At 43.4% G+C, this 17,514-nt stretch overlaps 1 protein-coding gene across 1 annotated transcript in view; it reads right to left on the reverse strand.

Moving 5' to 3' along the window:
* Positions 1 to 2,380: 2,380 nt before the first annotated feature.
* LOC147421879 (BTB/POZ domain and ankyrin repeat-containing protein NPR1-like) overlaps positions 2,381 to 17,514 on the reverse strand; it is a 54,792-nt gene continuing 39,658 nt past the window's right edge. The window contains exons 3-4 of the mRNA XM_086503433.1: positions 16,884 to 17,138; positions 2,381 to 3,294 (exon numbers count right to left, since the gene is read on the reverse strand). Of these exons, the coding sequence (XP_086359559.1) occupies positions 3,050 to 3,294; positions 16,884 to 17,138 (500 nt within the window). The 3' untranslated portion in view covers positions 2,381 to 3,049. The remainder of the gene's footprint in view (positions 3,295 to 16,883; positions 17,139 to 17,514) is intronic.

Raw genomic sequence — 17,514 nt, forward strand, 5'->3', positions numbered from 1 at the left:
TTGCAGTTTCAAACAATTCGACCTCATTCATAGTCAATGTCCACCATTTATTTTTCTTTTATGCAACTATGCAAGGCCTTTTGTAACTATGCTGATTTTTCACTTGATCAGGTTGGGACTCCTTGGCGTTTATGCAAAGCCTTGCTCTCTCTTTAACGGTTGCGATTTTCAAGGTCACAAGCCTTGCTTTCTTGTTATCAAGGATTATGACTTCACCACATAGACCCTTGTCAGTTTCTTGGAGCCGCTTGTAACTTAGGTTGTCACCTAATGAGAACTTGAAGATTTGCAATATTTATGAAGGCAAAGGTGGATCTTGCTGCCATCGTTGGCTCACAAGCTTTGCTAGGTGCATGCCTACAATCTCCAAAGAGACAGTTTGTGGAAGACTTCCATTGGAAAGAAAATGGTAATTTTATGATTATGCCTAGTCTTTGATGGAAAAAGGCCTTTCTTTAACACCAAAAGCACTTCATCACAAATTTGTTTGATGGAAACTCAACCTTTGTGCTAGCTTTGCTCCCTAAAGTTCCAATTGCTTCAATGATTGTTTTTAATTTTAAACGATCTCTCAAGCTTGAAAGCATGTCTTGACACAAAAGTAAGCAACAATTTAAGAGAGAGCCTCTGACAAGCATGTCAATTTTGGTTGTTGGTGCTTAATATGGCATGCCTGGTCTGTTAGAGGCTGCCATGAATCACCTAAGCGACGAGCGCTTTGGTGGTTGAAGATAAAGGTCAGGCCAATCGGCTTAGTGTTTGAGGGGGAAATAAAAAAGACAATTTCTTTCATGTGAGATTTTGGTAAATTGAGCTTATTTTACATAATTTTACACTACTTCCTCCAAATCTAGGCAATATTTTTCCTTTTCCAAAACTTTGTTCTTCACGATTGCCATGGATTAACCAACATGACATTTCGATCTTGATGATAATGGCATGGGTTAACCGACACAACACAAACTTGGACAAAATGGGAATAGGGATAACTTAATCTTCAACAAGGAAATAATGTACATTTGGAAGTTACAGTTTGCAAAATAGTAAGTATGCTTGTTTGGACAAAAATCCAGTATTATAACACATTCTGTGTCATGGTTTCAAAAGAAAATAGGACCTTTGAGGAAGTGTATGAGCACAAGCATGGTGTAGATAGGTGAGAGAGAGAGAGAGAGAGAGAGAGAGAGAGAGAGAAGAAGAAGAGAATTTTAACATCATAGGAGACTAACCTTAAACATCTATCCACCGAGGAGAGTTGAACTCAAGACCTGTTATTCAAGAGGGAAATGGCATAACCAATCTACCACATTTAGGTGATAGAAAGGTGATATAATTTTCCTCTTTTTAATAGCACACCCCCCCACAACACACACACACACACACGCGCACGCGCGCGCGCGAGAGAGAGCGAGAGAGAGTTTTGCTGCCACAGTTTCCTACAGCAGCTAGCTACTACTCTCCAGGTTTTTCTTTGTTGTTTTTGTTGCCTTCTATTCTCCTTACGGTTGGGGTGGTGACTCTCTCGCAATAAACATGATCCATTGCCTCATTTTTCAGTTCCCCTGATCGGGCTTCTCCTTCAACAAGCCTTCAACAACCACCTTGAACGAGTGGACAGAGATTTTATGAGACATTCTTTGAAGTGCGTTCCGAACTTGTCAGTTTTGATCTCCTCAGCCTAGTGGGGCTCCCTATTTTGATTGCTCAGAATAACTTCTCACTGTCGTCCTTGTCGTCGACTATTCTGTATGGCTCTTCTTGGTGATTACTCACATATGACACTTGTTATGGATAAAGGGGTTACCTGCTCGATCGAATTGACAGTGCCTAAGGTTTCCAAGGCACTATTGGCTTTCTTCAAGAGAAATTTATTTCCCCTGGCCTGTGACTTTGAGCTCATGGCCTATGGTCAATCATTAATTGTGTCCAATGTTTATAGTTTTGTCAACTTTGTTTCGCTCACTTGCCAAAACCCCATTGCACCTGGCTCCGTGTGTGTGTGTGTGTGTGTGTGTGTGTGTGTGTGTGTGTGTGTGTGTGTGTGTGTGAGAGAGAGAGAGAGAGAGAGAGAGAGAGATGAAATGATATATTAACGTCTACAAAAAGGCAAAATGACCTATGAGACCAAACTGATTACAATGGTGAGTCTAGTACCAGGGTCTGGGTACAAACAAAGAAAACTACAAACTAGAAACTGAGATAGGAGTGCTATTGACTCCTAATGAGTGGCTGGTAAGCTGAGCAATGGTATAATGCCACAAAGGTACAAAGTCGAGAGAGAGAGAGAGAGAGAGAGAGAGAGAGAGAGAGAGAGAGAGAGAGAGAGAGAGAGAGAGAGACGAACCTCTGATATATGCATCACTATATTGGCAACCAACATACCCCACGTGAAGTGCCTCTCATATATATGCACCACCATATAGGCAACCAACATAACCCACCCCAAAGAGACAGTGAAGAGCTTGCCAAGGAAATTCTCCTATTAAAAAACACCCCTCTCTCTCTCTCTCTCTCTCTCTCTCTCTCTCTCTCACACACACACACACACACACACTCTCTTTTTTGCTTTTATTAATGCTATATCACTCGTGGAAAACCTCAGAGGAAAGGGAAGAATATACAAGTGGGCAAGGCTATGCATCAAGTATATGCATGCCTAAGCGGAGCTCTATAAAAAGATGGAGAATAGTCCAAGGTAATTGAGGCTGACGAAATATCAACTGACTCTGTCTGACATGATGCTTCCTCTACCACAAGGTAAAATAATAAAATCAGTCCAGCACAGCAACAAAAACATTTCTTTCTGAACACCAGCGATGGGCCCATGGCGGTGGGCTCCCATATTTTTAATCATGCTGGAAGGAGGGCTTCATACAATCAGGTAGTTTCCAAAAGCATGGGCATCCACCAATCTTTACTTACCCTCACGTGAACTGCCAAGCTTCCTCATGTTGCAGATGAGGCCTGCACATCATCAGTCATTAGCCAAGTATGGACATCCCTGTTGACCACCATGGAGCCTCAGAAACAAAGATTTCTTCACTAAACCCTAATCTTCCTCATTTTGCGAACGAGGGTCCCCATTGAGACTAAACTTGCACCTCTCCATTGTTGCAAAATCTTTTTTGAAGGCTGCTTCCAATGCCTGTTGGAGCTCTCGAAATCGCCGTTTCTTTTGTCTTTGCTCCTTCAAAGTTCCAGCTTGGATACTTCTCAGCTCCAATGGATCATCGTCATCTGTGAAATTGTTCAAGATAGCTACTGTGCCAGGGAACATCTTTCTCCCTACTATGACTGAGTATGGTAGGCTGTTGTTAGGCAAATCTCTCTCTCTCTCTCTCTCTCTCTCTCTCTCTCTCTCTCTCTCTCCATCCAGAGTGCAGATGAGGATGGATCCTCACCATTTCTTCCATCTTTGTTTCACACACTGTTACATCCAGTTTACCGGGTACCTATTGTATCAGCTGCTACACCCACGTAGTTTTAGATTGTAGTAGTAGTAGTAGTATTTTGTTCCACTTCTAGTTCTTTTCTAGTTCTTTTGTACCCAGACATGGTATTAGATTCACTATTTTGTAACTGATTGGTCTCATAGGTCATTTTGGCCTTTTGAAGACGTTAATATAACATTTCATTTCATTTCATTTCTCTCTCTCTCTCTCTCTCTCTCTCTCTCTCTCTCTCTCTCTCTCTCTCTCTCTCTCTCTCTCTCGGGCAATAGAGTTGGCGCGGTCCCATCGCCCACGGATGAGGGGGCCCTCTCGACATCGACGCAAATTGCGATAGAGGATCCATACCATACTGGCGCGACATAGGAGCCGTCCCGACAGAGTGCCTACCTTGGAGGACATTGAATCTCTATAGCCTTTTGGATACTGATGTATATGTATATGACGCCTCGATTGTCAAAGAGCTCCATTGTATCAGCTCACCCTTTGTATTCCCTTTGTATCAGCTTTCACCCCACCCCTACCCACTATTTTCTTTTCTGTTCTTTGTACTTTTTGTACCCAGACCGGGTATTAGATTCACCACATGTAACCTTTTGGTCTCATAGGTCATTTTGGCCTTTTGAAGACGTTAATATTACATTTCATTTCATTTCATTTCTCTCTCTCTCCTTTAATCGTAGCATGTTTAACAGTATGATCCCAAAAGCCATGTAATATACAAAAAATCCCAACGCTACTTCTTGCTTCTCAATCTCTCAGATCTCTAAGCTAACATATACATTTTTCTCTACTTGAAGAGGTGGAAAATTCTCCTCCTACTATTAAGAGGAACCTTGTCTCTCTTTGAGCTACATAGGGACAATAATATCCTCAGAAGCCTCGTCAGGCTCTAGAGAAGCAGGTGGTACAGCTGCCGAAGAGTAGGAAACATCAGGAGGTGGATGATAGGAACCCTACGTCTGTCAACCTGAAAAACCAAAGGATCCTCCGTCGGCTTCTCCTTCTCTTCGCTTCCCCCCTCCTAGCTCTCTTTCCCTCTGACCTAGCACGTATAGACATCCAGTACCTACGGACACCAGAGTCTGCCTCTATCTACCTGCCATTATGTCCTCCTCTGACTGAAAAAAAAACTTCCAAAGAATGTCTCCTCCTTGTATCGCATGTGGGGAAGGGGAGGATGGGGGGGGGAGAGAGAGAGAGAGAGAGAGAGAGAGTCGGGATTGTGAGGTAAATTTCATCCATGTATAACCTTTTTTTACTTGATCCTGTTGCAGACACAAAGACGGCCCAGATTGGAGACCCTTGTTCTCAGAAGGGTGCATTTATACGCCCAGCATTCATCTCTTCAGTGAATAGCTACACCTCTTTTCTACGGCGACTAGACACAACTATTGGTCAAAGGTTAACAACATTAAATCTCTATAGTGATTGGACACAATTATTGGTCAAAGGTTGTAACTATTGGCCTAGAGACATCTCTCTTCATGTGTGTCTCTTCATCTTCCATATAAAAGAGGCTATGTATTTAGTTTAAGCAGTCAATGAACATTCAGTCTCGCTATTCTCGTGTCACACATACATCTAACCCTATGTGCATGTGGACAAGCCAACTCCTACTTCTAGGACTTTGGACATCCTAGAAGGTGTTATGGCACCCTTGTGAGCATGTACGCAAGACATGCATGTCCAGGCACTTAAGATTAGTTGCATACCCTCTAATTGCATATGAGCACAACTAGTGTCTGCTAGGCGTAGGCACTGGTGAGTGTTCCCATTCTCTAGTACTAGTACCTGGCCTAGGTAGTTCAATGCATACGAAGCACCTCTTATTGATAAGTCTTAACTTATTATGAACTGGCATCTGCATTAATTTTAAAGCAAGTCATGAGGTATCTAGGCATCTTGCTCGACCCAACTTTAATTGCCTACCTAGGGTCACCTCTTCAACATAAGTTAGTACCCTCAGAACACCATGGGCCAGGCAGTCCATCGATACTTTCGAGAACCACAGATCAGCCCAATGTTTTTGCACACCTCAATAGCCCATCAGCAGTTTCATCTAGCGACAGCATTCCCAGCCCTCAAGGATAGCAGGCTGGCCAGAGTTAGCATTTTCAGCCCCAAATCTATCATCAATACCAGCATTTTCAGAATTCAGCCCTTCATCTTCTTCATCATAAGCACCCTCGCCATCGACAGTAGCAGATCAGCCCATAGCCTCGTCATAAGTTGTTGATCCCATCAATTCCACTAGCGTTACTATTTTCAGCCTTTAGCCTCTCATATCCAAAGCACCTATAGCAAGATCCCATCAGCATCTCAGCATCTAGGACCATTGTATCAGCAATTGTGCAATCTAAAGCAAATGCCTCTCTAGCGATAGAGAGGGGGGCCCTTGGAGGGGGTTTGGGACCCCATCCGGTGTTAGTCTCCTCTCTCTCTCTCTCTCTCTCTCTCTCTCTCTCTCTCTCTCTCTCTCACACACACACACACACACACACACACACACACACACACACAAAATCTCACTCACAAAATCATTCTCTTCGGGGGCGTTTCCACTGCTTATTCAGAGAGGGTTTTGGTCCTCTATCTAGGGTCATGAGTTATGAGGATCAGAGATGTCTTGGACTATATCTACTTGAGTTACATAGGTATAGAGACACTTTACTGGGGAGAGCTAGAGAGAGGCAGTCCCAGAGACACATTACAGATTTCTTTTCACTAGATATGGGACAGCCAGAGGAGCAGCCACCACTGCAGAGCTCGTCCCACACTCATTCGACCACTACTGGCACTCTCATCGACCGAGCATTGGAGCTACAGAGATACAGACGACCGCGACTGAGGAGAGGAGCTACACAGCATCGACGGAGACTACAACAGAAGATTCGAGCCATACTCTCTCGACATCCAGAGTGCAGATGAGGATGGATCCTCACCATTTCTTCCATCTTTGTTTCACACACTGTTACATCCAGTTTACCGGGTACCTATTGTATCAACTGCTACACCCACGTAGTTTTAGATTGTAGTAGTAGTAGTAGTATTTTGTTCCACTTCTAGTTCTTTTCTAGTTCTTTTGTACCCAGACATGGTATTAGATTCACTATTTTGTAACTAATTGGTCTCATAGGTCATTTTGGCCTTTTGAAGACGTTAATATAACATTTCATTTCATTTCTCTCTTCTTTTGCACAGCTCTCTTATGAAGTAAAAGGAACCTTGAGTATGCGTTGAACACTCATACCATAGTTACCCGGAACGGGAAATCGGAACGGGGAACGGGGAACGGCAACATGCATGAAATGCCATTCCCTGTTTCGGATACTCACGTTTGAAACACGGAACGGGGATTCGGCACGGGAAATTAGGATGGGAACAGGGAACGGGGACCCGAAAATGGCCATTCCCTGTTACTATGACTCATACTGAGTTATCACCATAAATCACTTCCGCTGCACATTACATCTCAGATGGCCACGTTGCATTAATTGGGGTGCGTAAGTTAAGCAGCCATCATGGCCCAAAATTTAAACCCATTATTGTTCCTTCTATGGATGATAATGCCCTCTTCCTCGTGCAAGTACCTTCCTTGTCATACATAGACGACTTGCAAGGAAAAATCCTTTTGTAGAGTGCTTCTCCAGAACCAACAATAAGCCCGTTCCTAAACCTCTCAAGTTACCTTCTCTAGTTCCAGAAACGGATATAGAGGTAGCCTTACCTGCTGTAGCCACCGACTTGCTTCTTCCATCGGAAGTGCCATCGCCACCCTCCATCAATTATTCTCCACCCTGATTAGTTCCTTTACACTCACGGGAACGCAAGTGTTGTGTGCACATCAACCATTGTTGTGCCAGATATTTTTTTGGGAGGGAGAGAAATGAAATGATATGATATATTAACGTCTTCAAAAGGCCAAAATCACCTATGAGACCAAACCGTTACAAACTAGTGAATTTGATACTATGTCTGGGTACAAAAAAAAGAGATACTAAAATGAATCTAGAAGTGCTACTAGCTGGAACTGTAACAAACTTGGACACCCCAAGTTTAGATTCTACCGCGACATAGCAAAGATTCACTATAAAACAATTCACAAAAGTCGACACGGCCCGACGTAGTTCCGTGCCAAGAGGTATTGACCCCAAAGACTGGCGCCCCTTTCGGTATTTCTTTTTATATTAATCTGTGTGCAAAGTACAAGGGAGTCTGCGGGAACTCACACTCAGACTCTGCGTCCAGATGCTCTGAGTAATGAGGGCCCAACAGACATATTTATTGTTACAAGGGATGCCCAAGAGTAGAGCCCCAAAATCTCAAACTCAAAAGCTCTTAAACTCAAAAGCAACTGTAATCCAAAAGCTGCCCCAAAATCAGCCAGCGTAAAAGCAGCCAACGCAAATTACGGGCGTCCATACACTACCACGTCATCATGTCAGTGGATATTGCGGAGGTCCGTATTGCATGTCAGCGCAAAACGCACCGCGTTTTCTGGACCTGCTGCCACGTGGCATGCTGTGTGTGTATCCGGGAGCCTGCCCGGTAGTAAGAACATAAGCCCAAGAAGCTTCTAACTTCATGAACATTCTTCAAATCGGGCCAATCACGGATAGGGTTGGGTCCATCTATACTCATGCTGCAATGCGGAGGGTACTTATGATGAAGAAGATGAAGGGCTAAAATCTGAAAATGCTGATATTGATGATGGATTTGGGGCTGAAACTGCTAACTCTGGCTGGTCTACTATCCTCGAGGGCTGGGAATGTTGTCGCTAGACTGATGCTGTTGATGGGCTACAAAAAGGTGCAAAAACGTTGGGCTGATCTGTGGTTCTGGAAACGCTAGGGTTGAGAGTATCGATGGGCTGCCTGCCCATGGTGTTCTGAGGGTACTAACTTATGTTAAGAGGTGACCCTAGGTAGGCAATCAAAGTTGGGTCGAGTAAGATGCCTAGAGACCTCATAACTTGCTTTAAAATTAATGTAGATGCCACTTAATAATAAGTTAAGACTTATCAATAAGAGGCGCTTCGTACGCAGTGAACTACCTAGGTCACGTACCAGTACTAGAGAATGGGAACACTCGCTAGTGCCTACGCCTAGCAGATACTAGTTGTGCTCATATGTAGTTAGGGTATGCAACTAATCTAAAGTGCCTGGACGTCTTGCGTATAGGCTCACAAGGGTGCCATAACACCTTCTAGGATGTCCTAAGCCCTAGAAATAGGAGTTAGCTTGTCCACATGCACATAGAGTTAGTTGTGCACGTGACACGAGAAAGCGAAGCGCTGGGAGATCGTACCAAGAGATGCATGTGAAGGGGCCAAGAGGTGCATGCGATGGTACCGTGACAAAACATTGCGTGTGTGACAAGACTCAATGTTGATTTGCCAATCAGGATGCCACGAGTGCCCTAAGCCTATGTACACTTGCATCTCTACCAACGATGTATGTATGAGAGTGATATACGGGATAAAGCTACAATCTACCTTTGCGTACGCCATCTTTCCGTTGCTTCCATACAACACTAGACGAGGAGGGTTACAGGTAGAGAGCAACGGTGAGGCTAGTGAATGCCAAAACCCACGAGTAGAAGAAAAAGAATTCTCTGATACTGTCACACTCTTGGTCACCCCCAAGACGAGAATCGTGCACGACACACGAGAGAATCACTTAAAAAATACTTCAAAACTTCAAAATCACAATTCAATTTGGTCAACACGGTCGGCGTAGTTTCATGCCCAGAGAGATTGGCCCCAAAGACTGGCACCCCTTTCAGTATTTCTTTTATATTAATGCTTGAGCAAAGTACAACTCCCGAAGACTCCTCCACTCTCAGACTCTGCGTCCAGATGCTCTAAAGAGTGAGGGCCTTGGGTCCTATTTATTCTTACAAGGGATGCCAAAAGCATAGCCCCAAAAGCAGTTAAACTCAAAAGCAATAATCCCAAAAGCAATTGGCTCCAAAAGCTGCCATAAAAAGCTCTAGCGCAATTTGCGGAAATCCGTACAGGTTGCCACGTCAGCATTGTCAACGCAAATCTCGGAAATCAGTACTTTTTTGCCATGTCAGCAGTCAGTGCAAAACCAGGGATGTCCGTACTGTTCTGCCAAGTCATCTGTTGTGTGTACCGCCACGTCATCAGTTTGTGACATACTCCCCTCTTGAAAGAATTTTAATCACCCTCGATTATGCCTGTAAAACAGACAGAGGCCATAAACCAATTCAGTAGACCCTGACTCAAGTACCGACGCACTAGGCCACACACATCGAGTACTTGTACAAAGACGACACTCACATCACATCACATCACATTCACATTCACATCACATAGAGTCTAGGACCGTGATTCTTGGCGATGTATTTAGCAATTGCATCTAGATCCGCACCGAACTTGACTGATGTCGATTTAACTAATCCCATATCGTGATCACGTCCATAGATTCTTAGACCGAAATGCTGTAGTCATTTGGTCAATCATTCCACTCAAGCACTGTCGTGTGCGAGTAATCATTTCCGGGGATCCCATGTCGAAGTACTTCTTTCATAAAGTCATCTATACTGTCAGCACATCAATATCCCTGAAGTCCAAAGGAAAATCAGTGACTTTATTCCATCCAGGTAATCTGTGACAAAGGAGCGGAGTAACTCCCCTCGTGTAGTCCCACCTGCACTAGATTCAACCCGTTGATCTCCGGGAACTCTTTAAATAGCCACAGCTAGACCAAAAGCATCGAGGTAAAGTGAGGAGTATCTGCTAGGTCCTCCTCCTCCATCCAATTCGCATTTAATGCCGGATGGAACAAGTATCTTCTCTCTCTTTTTCATTTCAAGTTCATCTGGGAGCTATCACTGCTCCAAGCCATCATCATCATCTCATTCATAATCATGTTATCTGTTCACAAATAGCAGGTTCTTCCATTAGTTTCATTTAAACTTCATGATACTTATTGTTGTCAGGTTCATTCTGGGGCTGTCATTGCTCCGAATTCGTCATCCATTATCATCGATTTCACCTGTTATCTACACACATCTAGCAAGTTCTTGGAGAAAACATCATATAAATCAGATTTACCTTCGGAAATTCCTATTTCAAAGTTCCTCATTCACACACTTAGTTCATACTAAACACAACGTTTCAATCATCTAGTCATCTCATCCATCCAGAAGTCTTGATGCACCTAGATCCCTGTGTAGCCATCTCATCCCACAAGAACTCTTGATGAGACCACCACAGTATCCAGTCATCTCATTCATATGGGAATCTTGATGCACTAGAATCATTCAACATGCATCATCATCCCTTCATTCAAATTCATCATTCTTATCTTGAATCGACGAATCCATTCTTGAGCTTTCGTCGCTCCCGATCTCACCATCTCATCCTCGATTTCGCTTGCAGAACAGGCAAGGAGATGGCTCACCTCGTTGCAAAAGAGTGGATGTCTAGCTCCATGCTTCCCAATCCATACAGATGCGAGTTCCTCGCTCCTATTTCCGGTTATCTGTCACAAACAACCAGATTGTCATAACATCAATATCCCTTTCAGTGTCCTTTCCAGTATCCGGTTCATCTTCTGGCCAACAGTTCTGTTCCAACTCTTCCTGCGAGTAAAGCCTCCGCTTTTCTGCACTCGTCTATCCTTTCAGCTTTCCACTTCGTCCTCAGAGGAGACTCAATGGCCTCACGCAATCTCAAATGAATCTCATCAATCGGGTAGTCCTTCAGATGCTTCAGTTCCTGCGCCGGATTTCAACTTTTCTTTGCCTTTCCGCTTAGAGGTGTTATCTTAGTCAGATTCCAGTCATCTCATCCATCCAGAAGTCTTGATGCACCTAGATCCCTGTGTAGCCATCTCATCCCACAAGAACTCTTGATGAGACCACCACAGTATCCAGTCATCTCATTCATATGGGAATCTTGATGCACTAGAATCATTCAACATGCATCATCATCCCTTCATTCAAATTCATCATTCTTATCTTGAATCGACGAATCCATTCTTGAGCTTTCGTCGCTCCCGATCTCACCATCTCATCCTCGATTTCGCTTGCAGAACAGGCAAGGAGATGGCTCACCTCGTTGCAAAAGAGTGGATGTCTAGCTCCATGCTTCCCAATCCATACAGATGCGAGTTCCTCGCTCCTATTTCCGGTTATCTGTCACAAACAACCAGATTGTCATAACATCAATATCCCTTTCAGTGTCCTTTCCAGTATCCGGTTCATCTTCTGACCAACAGTTCTGTTCCAACTCTTCCTGCGAGTAAAGCCTCCGCTTTTCTGCACTCGTCTATCCTTTCAGCTTTCCACTTCGTCCTCAGAGGAGACTCAATGGCCTCACGCCATCTCAAATGAATCTCATCAATCGGGTAGTCCTTCAGATGCTTCAGTTCCTGCGCCGGATTTCAACTTTTCTTTGCCTTTCCGCTTAGAGGTGTTATCTTAGTCAGATTCCCCACGAGAACCCATGTGTAATCTGGGATTCTTTATGGCTTATGCCCTGTAAGACAGAGCGATGAAGACGGGAGCACACCCGATACTCGATGAAGTAAGGGTGGAGGTGGCTAATAAGTTCGGGGTCAGAGCACAAAGATCCTTCAATAAAAATTTCCAAAGTGCCCAAGTGCCCTCTTTGCTCTTCCAAAAGCTTCCATAAAAAGCTCCAGTGCAATTTGCAAAAATCCATACATGCTGCCACGTTAGTTTGTCAGCGTAAATCTCGAAAATCCGTAATGTTCTGCCACGTCAGCAATCAACGCAAACCAGGAAGGTCCGTACTGTTATGCCACGTCAGCAAGCTACCGTACAACCTACCACGTCATCTAACGTGTACCGCCACGTCAGTAGTTTGTGACAGATACCACTATGAAGAATCTTTTTTACAGTAATCACATATTACCATACTGAATGTCTTAGATTAAGACTTAACTAAACTTAAGAACTATACTATGGAGTCTTACACAAGGGACTCAAGAGACTGAATGTTCATTCATTGCTCAAACTAAATACATAGCTTCTTGTAATGCAAGACTATAAGCGTAGGGTGTGTAGAAGCATGATATGCAATCTAGCTACCTCCATCTTGTACTATATCGGAGGTGTAGGGGTCTCTTACCACATTGTTCTAGGGTAGTGATTGGCTAGCTCAAGGTCTCCTCATTGCCTTGAGATTCAGGCCGGCAAAGAAGCTCGGATTCCCAGAGACAAGATGGTATGCAAACTATGTAGGGAGGAGGTGGAGAATGAGGAGCATTATGTATGCAGATGCAGAGCCTACATCGCCATCAAGGATAGATACCCCAGGGCCCACCCTATTCAAAGAGCCAGCTTGTAGAGGTCAGCAGATCAATGCAGGTTTGGGAGGTCCTACTGGACATTCAGTGACACAGAGCTCTCTTTACAAAAGCCCAGACAAGACACGGAGGGCCTTGAACATAGATCGGGACATTCTTTCAGAGCAAGGAGTCACTCTCTAAGCCACTTCCCCCTCTGGCCTCCACACAGCAAGGAGTCACTCTCTAAGCCACTTCTCTACTAGTCAGATTTTAGTGCCGATCCGCCCAACCATCTCGTGGCTGCTGGCCTTGATCTTGCGGGTGAAACTCTCGACCAACGGCCATTTCACACTTACCATGCAATGTCCAAGCATTTGTGATTTCAAAAAGAGGGTCCCAAAAATTAAATAAAAATCAAGGGAGCAAACCAACAAATAAACTTAGTGTCTGTCACAATCTCGTGACATACCCCCTCTTGAATACACAAACGTCCTCCATTGTATGCATGTTATAAATGCCACTAATGATTTAGTGTGATTAGCACCCTTTTATCATCGCATGTATCTGCAAGAAAGACTATCAAACAGGAGTACAATGACTTAATGGAATTTTCACACTTACGTCATTTCTGTCTCGCATATAAGTGAGCATTCTACCTTTGACATTTGTCAAGCAATGTGCAGTTCTATTGCACTCACTCCGTGTGTACATGAGAAGTGCTAGCTCCAGCATCAACCCCATGTTGAGCATGTGTCAAAACCCTTGACCTTTGCTCTACTGAAGTGATATGAGTTGGGGAATACGTGGATTGTAAACCAAACACTTCAAGGTAAAGCTGCAATACATTTGGTGACTCTACCACTTGACTCTCTTCCATCCATTTTGCATCCATAGGTGGATAGTTCTTGAACTTCACCAAATAACTTCTTGTAACTTTTCCCTTAATTTTTCTATCTTTATGTGCCAAAATATGCTCAGATACCAAGATCTCAAGTTCCTCAACTTCAGGTTGATCTTCGACTCGCATATCCCCCATCACATCTCCCACAAAAGGTCTTAAAAGACTCACATGAAACGGATTATGAATGTTTTAATTGTCTCCCAATTTCAGCCTATAAGCAACATCGCTAATCTTGTCAACTACTTGAAAAGGCCCATAGTAGCACATACTGAGCTTTGGAAACAACCAAAGGTTGCCATAAGAAATTCATTCCAACGTTGGTTTGATCAATCTCAATATCTTTGTGCATGGATTTATGTGTCCATATACATATATGTGCATTCTTGATGAGTATATGATTGAAGATATCACAATAGAGTTCCATGGATGAGAACATACAAAGCTGTCTAGGATTGGGATGAGAAAGTCCTCGATTTAACACTCAAGGGAGGACAATTACAAGTACCATTTTCTCACACCCATGAAGAGTGGAAAGTCGCTCTTAACACTCCTAAGCTACCAAAAAACAGAACCAAGTCAGCACCAATGTCAAATATTCAACACCGAATTCATCCTCATAGCACATGCATGCAAGGAACTAGGCAATTTTGGGTACTAAAATCTCAGCTCAACAACAATCCTAAGCAGATTTAGGTGCTCAAGCAAATGTTGAACCACAAACAACAATCACAATCGACACCTCCCTTCACCCTTCATCTTCCCTTTCGAATCACAATAGAACCTAATCACCAAGTGAAAACAAGAGTTCACATCGATTACGATCAGGAGCCCTTTTCTGCTTTGCCCGAGTCTTCTCCAAGGCAAGCTTAATTTTCTTATACATTTCATCCATATTTTCTACATTTCACTCTTTAAAAAATCGTATCTTTTGTATGCAAAATGAGAGGAACCTTTTTGCCACCCTCAACAATTTCAAAGGGTGCCTTGCCTATTGACAAATGCACTCTATTGTTGTATACATGCTCAAGCGAAGGTACATATTGTTCGGGCTTGCCCTTCGTAACCGGAGAGGCACCACGTGCCAACAGAAAAGAACAAACGAAACAACTTTAAACACTTCACAACACACGAGACGGGGAGTGGCTGAGTTCCACCCAAAGAGAGAATTGGCCTCAAACCCTGGCGCCCCTTTTGGTATTTCTTTATATTGCTTGAGCTTAGTACAACGACAGCGTCAAGTATCTGCACCTTCTCGCGGAAGCATGCTAGATACTGATCCCTTGCCACATATTTGAAGGCCTTGGGCCTATCCAAAAGCAATACATGAAAAGCATCAAGTTCTATAAGCATCCGGTCCCAAAAGCGGTCACCCAAAGTTGCCAATGCGTTTTATGGAAATCCGTAGAGCTACCACGTCATCAACGTAAAATGCCGACGTCCGTACAGCTGCCACATCATCAACAATTTATGCAAGTTAATTGTGTGTGTGAGGGTTCCTGCTTTATTATAATGACTTGGGCACTTGGGCCCTCATCGGACGGAGTCCCATATGTTGGTGGGAACTTCTTTTTAAAAATTAGGCCACCTGGCAAGACTTTGTAACTTGGTAAAAGTTCTTAGAAACTTCACAAATGAATTTACAACAAGAATTCACCACTTCAAAACAATCCACGACTTCGTAGCTAGAGTGCTCCCAAGCAGACAATGACACCCTATAGGCCCCAAAGACTGGCGCCCCTTTCAGTATTTCTTTATTCAATTGCAAACAAACAACCCGAATACTTACACCAAGCTGTCCAAACCTGTCAAGGGCTAAAATTGCAGGTTTTCGACCCAATTTCAGCAACATAACGGCACCAAAACATCTGTAGGTCAAAAGTACACGTCTAGGACAGATTCCCTTGCATTTTAAAAGCTTTCCAATGAGTTGTAGTTCGATTCCAGCATGCTGTAATTTCTTGTTTTGGTCACCAAACCCCTGTCTAACCACCCCAAGGCTTCCCCGAGGCTTCCTTGGTGTTATCTTGATGTTTAGGTGTGAAACCCTAAACCCGCAAATAAACACAGCAGGCTGTAATTCTCTAAATTGGATCGTTTTGAGCAGAGCAAACACATCTGCGTGTGTATTGGGAGCTCCCGCACGCAATGGGACACTTTGGATGAGTTTTCACAGGAGGAAACTCTTCGTTTTCGCAATTTGTCACGATGGAAATGTGGATACTTGTGGGTTATTAGCAATTAGCTAATCCAGTTCCTGTTCAGAAAGCTCTTGCCTTGGCAAACGCATATAAAATACACAGAACTGTACATGGTCATCTGAGTAGCCCAACTAGTAGGGCATTACCATATGTGCAAAGGGGAGAGAGAGTTACACAAGAGCAAATCATCGCGCTACATGAGACAAGGGAAGAAGGCAAGCTTTCCATCAAAGCTTCAAACTTGAAAATCCACCCACAAAACTGAAAATCAGCCTCCACTCTCATATTTGGGCGCCCCCAGCTGGGAAGAGACCTTCTGGACGTGTGTGTTGACCAGCTCGGAGGGACTAAAAGACTTTAACTTAGCCAAGCCACTTCTCTACTGGTCAGATTTCATTGCCAATCGGCCCAACCATCTCATGGCTGCCTGGTCTTGACTCCTACGGCGGGTGAAACTCTCGACCAATGGCCGTTTCACACTGGCCATACAATGTCTGAGCATTTGTGATTTCAAAAAGAGGGTCCCAAAAATTTAATAAAAATCAAGGGAAGGAAACCAACAATTAAAGTTACGTGTTTGTCACAGTCTCGTGACAACCACCACGTGTAATGAAGCCGGCAACCTCATCTATGTATTATCCATACAATTTGGAAGAGAGAGGGCATCCTTGCTTAACACCCAATTGCACCATTAAGGAATATGAAACTCTTTCTTTTTCATCAATAAGCTAAGGTGTATATGAAACACTTGAAGTAGAATGTTATTGATTTTTCTTCAATAAGCTAAGGTGTATATGAAACACTTGAAGGTAGAATGTTATTGATTTTTCATATCCTACTGTTTATTAGTATTAAGGGATTCAGGGTAATTTAGGGATGCATTTGGTTCAGCCCCAGCTGAACAACCGTACTTATCCATACTCCCATACACATGAAAAAAACCTATGCAATGAGCTGTCAAACCACAGATTTGGATTCAGATTACTTCATGTTTATAATCCCTCTCAGCAGCAGAAGACCTCAAACTGATGAAAGAATTGTGACTTACCACATTTTTGGAGAGCATCAATTCTCTTCAGAAGAGCTTCATTAATAACAGGTGTAGGCATAGATGCGGCAGCCATTGATGCCTTGCTTATGGAGAGATGACTGGACGAGACTTGCTCTAGGTCTACCTTGCCTTCTCTACACATGTTTGAGCTTTCAGAGCAACCAAACCCAACAAACTCTGAGGTAGACTTCAGATGACAAATATCTGTTACAACCTTTGCTTCAAGCGGAAACAGCAAACGAGCGACCGCAACTACACACGCCACGAACACACAATGAGCATGATTAAATATAGAATTCACAAAGAACCATCACTTCCGTGCAACACATTAATGCTCACAGGAAGAGATATATCGAGAAAAAATGCAATGAGTGTCTAGGGACCTTCCGAAAATTATGGGCATGTATGACTAGCCTTCCAAGGTTAATACAATCGACTTTTGAGCTATAATTACTGCTTTAAGCATAACAAAAAACAGCTGACACTAATCAAAACAACAGAAATCTTTTACACAAGCCGACCAAAAAAGAAGGTTGTCAAGAAAAACCCCTCAAAAGTTTGTGGGAATTAAACTAAACCCTTTATTGTTACCAGCATCTTGCAAAGGTCAATAAAGAGCGAAAGGATG

The sequence above is a fragment of the Adiantum capillus-veneris genome, chromosome 27, assembly GCF_014529385.1.
Source record: "Adiantum capillus-veneris isolate H3 chromosome 27, ASM1452938v2, whole genome shotgun sequence".
Taxonomy (NCBI): Eukaryota; Viridiplantae; Streptophyta; class Polypodiopsida; order Polypodiales; family Pteridaceae; genus Adiantum; species Adiantum capillus-veneris.